The sequence below is a fragment of the Leptonychotes weddellii genome, chromosome 9, assembly GCF_054177405.1.
Source record: "Leptonychotes weddellii isolate Sample4059 chromosome 9, ASM5417740v2, whole genome shotgun sequence".
In the NCBI taxonomy this organism is placed as follows: Eukaryota; Metazoa; Chordata; class Mammalia; order Carnivora; family Phocidae; genus Leptonychotes; species Leptonychotes weddellii.
This window is the reverse complement of record NC_138377.1, coordinates 121,051,645-121,064,253: the sequence shown is the minus strand read 5'-3', so window position 1 is coordinate 121,064,253 and position 12,609 is coordinate 121,051,645. Positions and strand designations below refer to the sequence as shown.

Here is a 12,609-nt window from a genome sequence, read left to right as displayed (position 1 = left end):
GACCTCTGTGCGGAGAGGGCCTTGTTTGTCTGGGAGGCATGATCTCAGTTGGTCCCACTGGGAAGCCTGCGAAGCCGTGTTCTCTCCGCAGCTTTGCTAAGAGGAGGAGGTTAGTGCCATCCACGGGTGAAGGGATTTGTCACATCCTTCTGAGACCCGACCCCAGGCTCCTCGGGGGAGCCAACTTAAAATAAAACCTAACAGGGAAAGTTACGGATGTTGGCAAGACACACGCACACGACAGACCAGCAATGAGGAGACTGGGTTTACAGTGGAAACAGGCTGCTGACCTCGGCAGGGGCTCAGAGGTCTGGCCGTCCCTCATGAGAGTTGAACAGCTTCTTCCCTAACCAGCAAGCCATGGGGGATGCTGCCTTTTGAGCCTCGGGCAAGTGCCTCTTACAGCTTCCTTTCATGGAGGGACACAGCCTCAGGCGGGCCAGCACAACCCCAGGTTGGGGGGCGGTTCTCAAACTACAGTGGGTAGAGGATCACCTGGGAGGACACTGGACATGGGCAGCCCCGGGCTTCACCCCCAGACGAGCTGATTTAGTAAGATGGGGGCCAGGCCCAGGAACCTTTATTTTTTGAATAGGTAAAACATGCATATGGCACAAAATTCAAGTAACATCAGAGATGTGGTAACTGGTAATTTCTCATATTCTTTGAAAAAATGTCAGTGGTAGCACACAGATTTAGTACCTTGTTTACTTCTTCTTTTTTTAACAATATGTCTTGGAAGCCACTGTATAACAATACACAGAAATCTGCCCTATTCTTTTTTTTTTTTTTTTTTTAAGTCCTCTCTATCCTCAACGTGGGGCTCGAACTCACGACCCTGAGATCAAGTATTGCATGCTCCACCGACTGAGCCGGCCAGGCGCCCCTGCCCTGTTCTTTTTTATTTTTATTTGACAAGGCATAACATAACACTCAGGAAAGTGCACAATGAATTTGTACACGCTTACACCCATGTAAACGCTGCCCAAACCATGTAAACCATGGTTTAAATTACTTGAAACAAGTCATTGTAGCTTAACAGTCAAAAAGGCTAATCTAGGTTTCTAGATTTTTCTCCAAAACAGTGTTCTTCAATCCGATTGCATTGATCTGACGCCCATTAAAATCACCCAGGGATCTTGTAAAACACCAATACCTAATGCCTGCCCCCCCACCCCCACCCCCGCCACCGGCTCATTGAATCCGAATTGTCTGGGCGTGGGGCCTGGTCTTTTACCAGATCTCCAGGTGCCTTCGAAGTGCAGCCAGGGCTGAGAACCACTGATGTAGGAACGGGGAACGCTCTGGCTCCGACAATCTGGGAAAGGTGCTTCTGGAGCTACTCTCTGCCTGGGGGCCATCCCTTCACAGACCTCCTTTCCTGTCCGCCTGCAGTAAGCGACCTTCCCACAGGGAGGCGCTACTCCACCTTTTGGAAGTTTCCGCAGCAGGGCTGTTGGCCTGGTAGCGGCTTTCCGAGTATCTCCTCAAAGCCAGGTTTCTACACAACCAGACACCTCCTCCAGGTCCACCAAACGCCCCCCTGGAATGGTTTTATTATGTACAGACACCAGTTTTTCAATAAAATTCCAGCTAGTTAAAAAGCCCGGCGAAAATAAAGAATAAAAAAAATATGTTTAAGTCCCTTTAGGCCAGTTTCAGCTAGGCTCCAGACACCCAGCGTGTCCCTCATGCTGGAGAAGAGGTTTGTGCAGCTAATGATGGGAACATCATTTGCTCGCATGAGAAAGGGTATCAAGGGACTTATTTTAAATTGTTACTAAAATCCTCACTTTTCCACTATTTCCTTGGGGTTCTGCCTAATTTCATTCATCCCTTGGCTATTTATAACTCTATGTTTTGTTCTAATATGGAAGGAACCTCTCCTAGGTGATGTGCTCCGTACAGTGAAGACATGCTCGGTCTTGTTCCCCACTGCATCTGTGGGGCCAGGTGCAGGGTGGCCACTGGGTCAGTACCACCTAAATGAAGGGACGAAAGCCTGGGTGCACTGTGCCCCAGGCCCTGTCCTGGGAACGTAAACACAGCGGAGGAAGCAGATCCAAAGGGATGGAATGACTTGCCTGACCTCACACAGTGAGCGGGCGGGAAGCGCAGGACTTTGGATCCACATCTAACCCCAAACCCAAGTCCTTTGCCTCATAACACAAACCGACACAAGTAATAGTACTGCAGGGATTTATTTTTTCATTATTAAAAGTCTTTGCTTTCTCATCACCTGATTCCTCTTAGACCGGTCTTTTTTTTTTTTAAATAGTATTTAAAAAAAATTTTTCTTTTAAGTTTGATTTATTTCTGCAATCTCTACACCCAGCGTGGGGCTCAAACTCACAACCCTGAGATTAAGAGTCATGTGCTCCACCGAATGAGCCAGCTGGGCGCTCCTGGACCCGTCTGTCTGTACTTAGGTTTGAGACTAATTATTTGAGGCCTAGAGCAGATGTTCAGATGTCACTGGGGCAGTTACAAAACTCAGATTTGCTACACTACTGGGGAGCAATTACAGCTAATCGTGTAGGCACCTGGGGAGCCTCAATTTAATTAACTCCAAATATACCTGATCTGGGTAAAGGGCCAGCTCTGCCTAACGCTGGACAAGCTGTTGGGTGTTGTGTGAAGAGCTGCTCTCCCAGGCAAGGGTATGGTGTTCGCTCAGCGCCAGGATCCGCCTTCTGCTAGGCGCTGGGTCCTCCTGGGATTTCCACCTGATGAGAGTTTACCAGACACTCTCAGTGGCTGGGAGCCGCTCCCTGGACTGTTCTACTAAAAGCTACTGCGATCTGTTATTTCATAGGAGGAGGATTTTAATGAGGCTCTGGGTATTTAATCCTTACGGGATTAGCACCGGTAACAAGATTTGGGTATCTAATCTTGCGGCAGCTTTTAAAGGCAAGACGAAACATGAGACGCTAACCTGGCTTTGAAGAGATGCGTACCACAGGGCCATCTTGGAAAGGCAACCTGCTGAGACCAGGAAAGACCTTTTCTTCAGCCTCACACCCCTCAAGAAAAATAAGGCTAGGGCGCCTGGGTGGCTCAGTTGGTTAAGCGACTGCCTTCGGGTCAGGTCATGATCCTGGAGTCCCTGGATCGAGTCCCGCATCGGGCTCCCTGCTCGGCAGGGGGTCTGCTTCTCCCTCTGACCCTCCTCCCTCTCATGTGCTCTCTCTCATTCTCTCTCTCTCTCAAATAAATAAATAAAAATCTAAAAAAAAAAAAAAAAGAAAAAGAAGGCTAAGGCTACCCGAGAGCTACTTTCATGAAAGCCAGTTCCCAGTGGCGCTAACGTGACTAAGTGGGCTCGAATACGGGGATGCAGACTCGGTGCTCCTTGTGGATGGAGACTCTGAGTCATCTCTATGTTTCCCATGCCAGGCCTGGGCTGGGAACGTGGTGGGTGTGTCACACGTGTTAGCAGCGTAAGGAGGAGGTTTGAATCCCCTGGCACGGAAGCACACGACACTGGCCAGCCTGAGTGTGGTGACTGTGCTGCGGACGGGAAGGAAGTAGCTCAATATCTTCCCCACTAAGTGTAAGCCAAGAGAATGATCTGGACAGGCTAACGAGGTGGCTCCCAGCGGGCATCTGGGGGCTAGCAGGCCCTGTCGTTTCTCAGAGCTGTGAAAGCCACTGCACTGCTGAGTCACTCAGGAGGAGAACAGCTGCAGGAATAAAGTGAGAGCCCTCTTTGTGCAGTAGATGAGCTGGGCTCGTCCTTATCTCTGAAACGGATTTTCACAAACAAGCGCTTTTAGCTTTGTTTGCGCACGTACAGAATTACCTAACCCCACCCTCTTCGGGTTAAGTATCCAGATCTGATGCTGGAAGCCAGAATCTGCTTCTCCACAGTTCTACTCTGGATATTTAACTGCCTCCCCCTCACATTCCCTAACGTTGGCCCCTTGGCACCATCTCAACGCGCAGTGACTCCCAGCATATGATCTCGCCAGCTGGTTTACCAAGATGCTTGAGCTTCTGCAAATTCACCACCTTCACTGTCACGTTCTCTCTCTCCCTTCACCCATCTCCTCCTTCCTCCTCTTCCCACCGTGTCCTTCTGCCATCACGACACTCAACTGTTGTAGAGGCCATGCGACTTGTGGTTGTCAATCTGGAATCACGAATACGACTCAAAATTGAGTCTGCATCAATTAAAATGGTAGATATGAGAAGCTTATCAAAACATCTATGTTCACGATCTGATCAAAGATCTTCAGATTGATTGAGCAGTATAAAAACAAAAAATTGCTGTTTGCACCTCCTTACGGCAAGATGTCTTGGATCCTGGGTGATCTCTACGGCGTGCTAAGTAGGGTAGCTGTACATCCTAGTTTGCCTGGGAGAGTCCTGGAGTTTGTCATTCTGATGCAGTCATTTTTTTTTTTTTTAAAGGAATTTTTTTTTTTTTTTAAGATTTTATTTATTTGACAGAGCACAAGCAGAGGGAGAGAGAGGGAGAAGCAGGTTCCCTACTGAGCAAGGAGCCCGATATGGGACTCGATCCCAGGACCCTGGGATCATGACCTGGGCCGAAGGCAGCCGCTTAACCGACTGAGCCACCCAGGCGTCCCTCTGATGCAGTCATTAGTAAGGTTCTCTTTCACTCTCAAAAGTAATGCAGGTGGGACGTTAAATTATGGGGTCGCCCCAGGTACAGGACCTCCCTCCCTTCTAAGACTGACATGCTGCCTTCTGAGCAAGGCAGAGTTTTCTGGCCTTCCCTTGTGGTTCCAAAAGATAGTTTACAAAACAAAAATTTCCAGTATTAAACTCAGCTGGACATTACAGAATTCCTCCTCCAAGCCACAGAAGACAGTGCTGGGATTTCAGACACCTCTTCTCAGCTTGACGTCTGATGCCAGAAATTCAAGGGGGATTTTAGAAATAAGGGAAGGGCCCACTTCTGTGTATAAACCCCTAGGGAAGGCAATTAAATCTTTGAGACCATGTTCAAGGTCACAATGCCCCAGCTCGGTGTTCGGTCAGAGGCTTGTGACCTCAGGACTTGGTCACCTTGTCGGGGCCAATGCCAGGCTGTTTTTACTCCTTTCACCTGATACAGAAGTGACTTTAAAAATCCTCAATGTTCTCTCTTATCCTCAAGATCGGACTCACGGTCTCTTTGTCACCTGGCTCAGTTTCAAGAGCAATCTTTGAAACGGAGGTCCGAATAACCACAGCTGGATGATGCTGGTTTCCAGTTCTTTCCTCGGCTGGTGGACTGGACGCAGCTGTACTCTACTCTGAACATGAATCCTGGACGATTAGGATAAGGCATTTAGCCAAAGACAGAAAGATGAAACAAAATGCTTCCTTAATTTACCGGTCTCCTGCATTACCACTGACAAAAATACTTATATTCCAAACAGTGTCTGGGCTAGAAAATCAATTCAGTCAACAAACAGTCAGCCAACACGTCCACTGCTATAGTATTTCCATTAAAGATGGGGCGCCTGGGTGGCTCAGTTGGTTAAGCGGCTGCCTTCAGCTCAGGTCATGATCCCAGGGTCCTGGGATCGAGCCCTGCGTCGGGCTCCCTGCTCGGCGGGAAGCCTGCTTCTCCCTCCCCCACTCCCCCGGCTTGTGTTCCCTCTCTTGCTATCTCTCTCTCTGTCAAATAAATAAAATAAATCTAAAAAAAAAAAGATTAGGCTCTTTAGAATAAGTACACTTCAAAAAAATCTTCAAGACTTCTACATCTTCTATCATTTTTAAGTGTTATTTATTTGTTTTATTTTATTAAAGATTTTATTTATTTGACAGAGAGAGAGACAGAGAGAGAACACAAGCAAGGGGAGGGGAGAGGGAGAAGCAGGCTTCCCCCTGAGCAGGGAGCTCGATGCGGGGCTCGATCCCAGGACCCCGGGATCATGACCTGAGCCAAAGGCAGACGCTTAACCATCTGAGGCACCCAGGCACCCCTTAAGTGTTATTTATTTTTCATCCACGTGATAGGGTTACGTGGTCTGATCTGGTACGGTACCCAGGCTCAATAAGAAATTTAAAAGACTGAAAAATTTCACTCTTGTGGGTTCCACTCTTGTCATCCTAATGGTTTCACATTTTATTTATGGTCAGATCAGCTAATGTCATTACATTTAATCCAATTTAATTCATCACAGAAGAAATATTTAATATTTTCTGGCTTAAAAAATATATAGGGGCGCCTGGATGGCTCAGCCGTTGAAGCATCCAACTCTTGATTTCAGCTCAGGTCATGATCTCAGGGTCGTGAGACTGAGCCCTGCGTTGGGCTCCATGCTGGGTGTGGAGCCTGATTAAGATTCTCTCTTTCTCCCTCTCCTTCTGTGCCTTCCCCCTGCTCGCTCGCTCTCTCTCAAAAAAAAAAAAAAGATATATATATATATATATATATATATACAAACTATACTGCAGCAAGTGGTGAAAAAAAATTTTTAAGAATGAAACGAATTTTTAGAAGGCTGAAATACAGCGAAAAGAGCATTGGTAAAATAAAAACAACTCGCCCATAGTGACTGTCAGAGCTGGCTGTGTAGCCAGCAGCCAGCAGCATTGAGTTGGAGGCGGCTGACCCCAGCCCCAGCCCCAGCCCCAGCCCCGGGGGGCAAGGCAGTCAGAAAGCACGACCTGCGTCCTTCAAGGTCACCGCCAGGGCCTGGCTGTCTCTGTACGGAGTTCATAACTTAGAGCACACTCAAGCCAGAGAGGGTTCTCTGCTTGGCAAGCACAGCTTCTCAACGGGTCCTTGCAAAAGTTCACATGCGCTCAACTGCATGAGGTTGAGGCAGAGGCAAGATCATCTGGCTGTTCACGTCAATGTCCGCCTTTTCTCCTCTAAGCCGGTTCCCGGAAAACACAGAGCGGAAAACAGAAAAAGTCATTGCTATTTACTGCTACTTGCTGGACTCCATGCTACACACTTTTATATTAATGCTAACTTTCTCAACAACCTGGGGGAACTAGGTGTGCAAACCCCCATCTGCTGGACTCTAAAACACAGGCTCTTTCCTTATGCGGACATTTCCTGAGCGTCTCTAAGCGATATACCACCTGCGGGAGACGAATGTAAAAAAATCACATAAGAATTGAAAACCAAAATCTGGTCCCTGTTCTTGAAAAGGACAAGGTCTGGTCAACGTTCTTTTTAGACAAACGCAGCCAAGAAACTCACACTGATTCTGAGTGTGCTCCCCACCTCCCCATCCCATGGCGAGCAGCTCCTCAAGCAGCCTGGGAGCATCAAGGCGGCAGGTACTCTGCACGCCCCCTGTGTTCTCCTCACAGGGGCTGGCCCCACGAATGTCTCTCGGATGCCGGATGAACAAAAGAGCAGAGCCCGAACCCACCAGGCCCTCTGCTATGGCTCTGAGAAGCTCCTGGATACACTTTTGCCTTCAACCTAAAATGTGTCTGAGTGGGTGGGAACTCTCTCCTTGCTCCTGAGAAGTGTCAGCAGGATTCGGTCTGTCACATAGAGAGGCGATGTAGCCCGTGTTCAAAAGCACGAGCTTCAGGACTCGACTGTCTAGGTGGGAAACCTGGGCCACCTGCTCATCAGTTTTGTGATCTGGAGCAAGTTGCGCAACCTCGCTGGGCCTCGGGTTCCTCGTCTGTAAAAGGGCAATGGCTCATTTAATACATCCTATCAAGTACTCAGAACAGTGCCCGCCCCACAACAAACGTTATTCATATAAACAGTAATGACCACTGTCACCAAAGTGGGGGAAAAGTCTTTTGAAATGCTCAGCTGCCTCCCTGCTCCTGTCTAGTCCTCATGAACAATATCCTGCATAGGAAATGTGCACCACCCCAGAGCTGCTGCTGACTGGGGTTGAGAACCACATAGTCTGAAGCCTGGTTCTGTCACTTACGAGTGGTGGGACCCCGGGCAAGCCTGTGGAGTGGGGACATTAGCACCCACCTCCGGATGTCAGCGGGGTTCAGGCGAAGCAACTCATGCACATGCTCAGCGTGCCCTGGCCCTCGTCAGTCAGTGTGAGCTACATGGGAACTGCTGTCATGCAGGATTTTCCTTAATGACTTCATCCTTCAAAGGCAGCATGAAGGACTCTAAGTCACGAGAATGTGAAAGTCTTCTGTTTGCGAGAGATCTGTTTTTCACAATTTCTAACCACATCAGCCAAGACGTCGAATGGCAAGGGACTGGTGCTTATGTGGTCTGGAACAGTCAGTCTGATACGTGGGGAAAGGTCCTCTATGATGTTCTCGGAGAGATCTGAGGGGGGTCGTGTAACAGGAAAAGAAGAATGGAAGGCTTCCTGTTAACACCCTCTGTAGTTTTCCTCTGGTCAAGATCAGTCTCCAAAGGCCATAAAGAGGTGTCCGCGGTGACTTGATGGCCCACCATCTGCTCAAGAGCAGCGTGGCTTGCACAAGGGAAGGCTCTTATGACCATCAGGGGCATGGGTTTGAGGCGTGGTTTGCCAAGATCACCTTACAGACAGTCATTTCACGGCCCTCACCTCCGTCCCCAGTCAGCATCGATGCAGCGAGCACCTTCTAAGGGCTGAGCAGTTTTCTGGGCACAAACACCACTGGCTCCCCTGGAATGGACTCGGGGAGACCGGGGATTAGAGAATGGGGGGTGAGGGCAGGGGACAAGGACCTTCCAAGAAGGTGACATCTTAGCTGAGACCCGAACGACAAGAAGAAGCTAAGTCAAGACCAGAGAAGAGCCGTCCAGACAGAGCTGGGGCAGACCTATGATTGGCAGCCCTCAGGCCGGTGCCTGGTGTCAGCGGACGTGCTGCATGTCCTGGGAACCCGAGCCCCCTTAATGTCACATCCGGTCCTCCCACACGGACGAGGCCGACGTGGTTGGGGTTCTATGAAGAGTGAAGGGAAGGAGATTCAGAAGAGGCTTAAGATGGCTCTGCTTTCTTTTACCTTTTCCACTGAAAAATAGAGGAAGGGAAGAAAGAGGGAGGGACAGTAATACTAAAAATAATAACAAAATAAAAGAGGCTTAAGAAACCTATCCCCCAACTGCAACGTATGGAACTGATTTGGATCCTGAATCCAGTACAAAGAAAGAAGTCAGCTGGGGAAACCGAACTGCTATTAAGGAATGCTGGAGTCTCAGGTGTGATGATGGCATTGTGCTTATGTTCTTTTATGAGCTGAACCGTGTCCTCCCCAATTCGTATGTTGAAGTCCTAGCCCCGGCTGCCTGAGAATATGAATGTATTTGGAGAAAGGGCCTTTAGAGAAATAATTAAGTTAAAACAGGGTCATTAGGGTTGAGCTCTAATCCAACCTGATTGGTGTCTTTGTAAGAGGAGAGTAGGACACAGACAGAGGGAGACACACACACACACACACACACACACACACGGATGCACAAGACAAGAAGACAGTCACCTACAAGCCTGGGAGAGAAGCTCAGAAGAAACCAAGCCTGCCCACATCTTGAACTTGAACTCCCGGCCTCCGGAACTGTGAGAAGATAAAGGTCTGTAGTTTGGGCCACCCAGATGGTGGTATTTTGTGAGGGCAGTCCTAGCGAACTAAAACAGTTTACAAAGAGTCTGCGTAGCTTAGCATCATACACTAAAATAGTCACAGATGGAAGGAAGGGCTCTCCGGGACAAGCTCCAAAATAATCTTCGAAAGGGAAGGAAAGGGCAGGAAGGGGGTTGTGGATGAAACGAGACTGGCCATAAATTGAGTAACTGTTGAGGCTGAATGGTGCTCATTTACTATTCTCTCTACTTTTGTATATTTTGAACATTTCTCTAACAGGAAGGTTTTTTTAAAAACTGAAGAGGAAACGTATCTTCTAGGTCATCCGCCTTTCTGCAAAACTACCGGAGTACAACAAACTATAGGCATTTACTTCTAAAATTCTGACGAAACAAACTGTAACAACAAATGAAAGGAAAGAGTTAACTGACTTTGAAAACCTTGGGGGGCTGAGCTCTCCCTGGACGGGCTGACTTCGCCCCGTGGATTCTCCTTGTTGGGATTCAGCTCACCAGCCCCGACATACCACACTCTTTTAAGAGGCAGCTATGCACGCCGTCCTCCCCCGGAGCCCGCTCCCTTCGGTTTAGGAGCTCCAACCCATGGGACCCTGAGGACCCAGTTCAAATGCTCTTCCTGGAAGAATCCTTCCTTCCGCAACACCACTGCTTCCCTACAGAGACAGGCTGGTCCCCCTCTGCTGCGGCCTCACCCATCACCCTGTGGTGTGATGATTTACTGATGGAACGTATCTTATTTATCTGGGCCGCAGAGAGCACGGCTAATCCCTCGCTCGCATGAACAGATCTTCAAGTATTTGAAGAATAAACTGAACATTTAACGGATGGCTACTATATGTGAGGTGCTCAGCTACCTGCTAAGGCCTTAGTAACCCACGTTTAATTGTACAGTTGTTGTAACCCCCATCTGGGGCTGTTGAAGAATCTGGAACTGAGGTTAAGTCAGCGGCAGGGCGGGGGGCAGGGACCGTCTCTGTGCCACACCAAGCCTACTCTTCTCTGCTCCTTCAGCCAATCCCCCGGCTTGTGTGTGAATGTCTCCCAATCTAGTGTCCCTTCCCCACGGCCCCTAGCACGGCACTCCTGGAGGCAGGGGACCTGGACCACACACACCCAGCGCTTCTACTAGCTCTGAGATGATCCTGGACCCTGGAGCAGCCAGATCCAGGCCCTTCTCTTAGCTCTCCTGCTTACTGGCTTACTGGCCCTATGTCTTGCCCCAATTACTTAACCTCTCTGTGCCTCTGTCTGCCTTTTCATCACAATTTCACTAAGTGTCCCACTGGTTGCTGTGCAGATTAAAGGGATTATGTCTGTGTAAGACATCAGCACTGGGTTGGGCACACGTTAAGTGCCCTCGGTGGCATTTCTTGTCTTGTTTTTGGCAGATGGTGCATGCAGTTAGATAGCACTCCCAAGTCTGTCTCTGCCTGGGGTCCCGAGTGAGGCCAAGCCATGCCTCCCTATCCTCAACTTGTGCAGACGGATTTTTATATACAAGTGTGGGACCTTATAATCATTCCCCATTGTTTTCATTTTTGTAAGATTCTGCCTGTTTCTGCCTTTTGGATCCGATCCGTCTCCCACATGCTCACTCTTCTCCTGTTCCTGAGTTGTCTGTACATCTGGATCTTCAGGCCACCAACTGCACTGTTGAACAGAAGAGTGTGTAACATGGTGTCTTTAGTCGTGGGAGTGAGTGTGGAGAAGCAGGAGGGTGCAGGACAGCCTGCCTGGTACAGAGCAGGTGCCCCCGCTCACGCTCCCCGACCCGCACCCTACACATCACCAGTAGCAGCATAAACCGCAACAACCTTGCTGGAGGACAATCTGACAATATGGACAAATAGGCATACCAAATGTTGACTCTGAAATTCTAGTCCTGGAAATTCGGCCCAAGGTAGTCATTAAAGAGAAAAACAAATTCTAGGCGAAAGATATTTATAGCATCATTATTTAAAATGCTGAAAAACTGTAAATAAGCTAAATGGACTACAAAGAGGAATGGTTAGATAAACAATAACAGAGTAATAACAGCAACGTGGCCCTTAAAAAGATTAAATGTAGTGACTACGCACCTTTATGTTAGTGAATATAAGATTATTTAAATTAAGTCACCATAGATATACACACTCTGCACCTAAATAAAAACTATGTACACACAGATGAAGGAATGGGAAGATAAACAAATAGGAAATTATAGTTATGGTGAGATTGTAGATGCAATTTTCAGTTGTGTCCCATTAAAACGCACAGTAATTTATTTGGTTATAAGCAACCCCAGTGTTTGTGCGTATTCAAACACACATTTTATGTGTTTATTATTTATGTGTGCATCTATAATATGAAGGGAGATTTAAATAAGAATCAAGGACGGGCAATCTGGAAGACAGAGCCTTCGCCAATGCGGGATGACTTCAATTAAAGGCAAGAAGCATCTGTCTCAAGATGAGATCCAGTTCCTCTCTTCAAGGAACTTGGAATTCAATGAGTTGTTGATGTGCCAGACTCCCTTCCCACGGCCACACGTGTGTCTCATCACAACCCTTGCCAGCCAGTCACAAGAGTCCTGAGGAATGGGCGTCAGGATCGCTCAGTGGTGCAGGGCATGGGCTATGGGGCTCCTGGCCCTGCTCTGACACCTACCTACCAGCAGGGGGCCTCGGGGGAGCCCTGCCCCTGTGATTTTCACTCTCTGTGTCCAGGAGGCAGGATGAGCTGGGGGTAGCTCCGGGGCCCATCGGAAAGGCCGATGTGAAGCATGGCATCATAAACGCCCAGTACACCCTGGCTGCTGGTATAACCACGTGCCCCACTGCCTCTCCAGATGGGCATAAATTCTGAGCTCAGAAAGGTAAAGCAGGACAGAAGTAACAGCACACTTGTGGTGAGAACAGTAAGGGGGATTCCACTCGGCCGTGCCGGGACTTACCGTAGGTGAACATGCGCGGTGAGGTCAGCTCAATGTTGGGCAGGGCGCCCAGGTGGTTGAGCACGGCGCACCGGTAGCCATTTTTCTGGGCATAGTCGACGAAGGTGCGGATGTACTGCTTCTCGCTGTGATTGGCAATTCCAGGGCAGATGACCATGGTAACGTCATCTA

The 12,609-nt window shown here is 48.6% G+C and overlaps 1 protein-coding gene and 1 long non-coding RNA gene across 2 annotated transcripts in view; both read right to left on the bottom strand.

The window, feature by feature from the left end:
- Positions 1–12,609, bottom strand: part of ABHD2 (abhydrolase domain containing 2, acylglycerol lipase) — a 68,073-nt gene that overhangs the window by 17,572 nt on the left and 37,892 nt on the right. Inside the window, exon 4 of the mRNA XM_081831690.1 lies at positions 12,439–12,606. Within this exon, the coding sequence (XP_081687816.1) occupies positions 12,439–12,606 (168 nt within the window). The remainder of the gene's footprint in view (positions 1–12,438; positions 12,607–12,609) is intronic.
- On the bottom strand, positions 6,468–12,427 carry LOC145723599 (uncharacterized). The gene is made up of 2 exons (XR_014148821.1): positions 7,925–12,427; positions 6,468–7,613 (listed from the first exon to the last, which is right to left on the bottom strand). It is a non-coding gene; the product is annotated as an uncharacterized LOC145723599 (long non-coding RNA).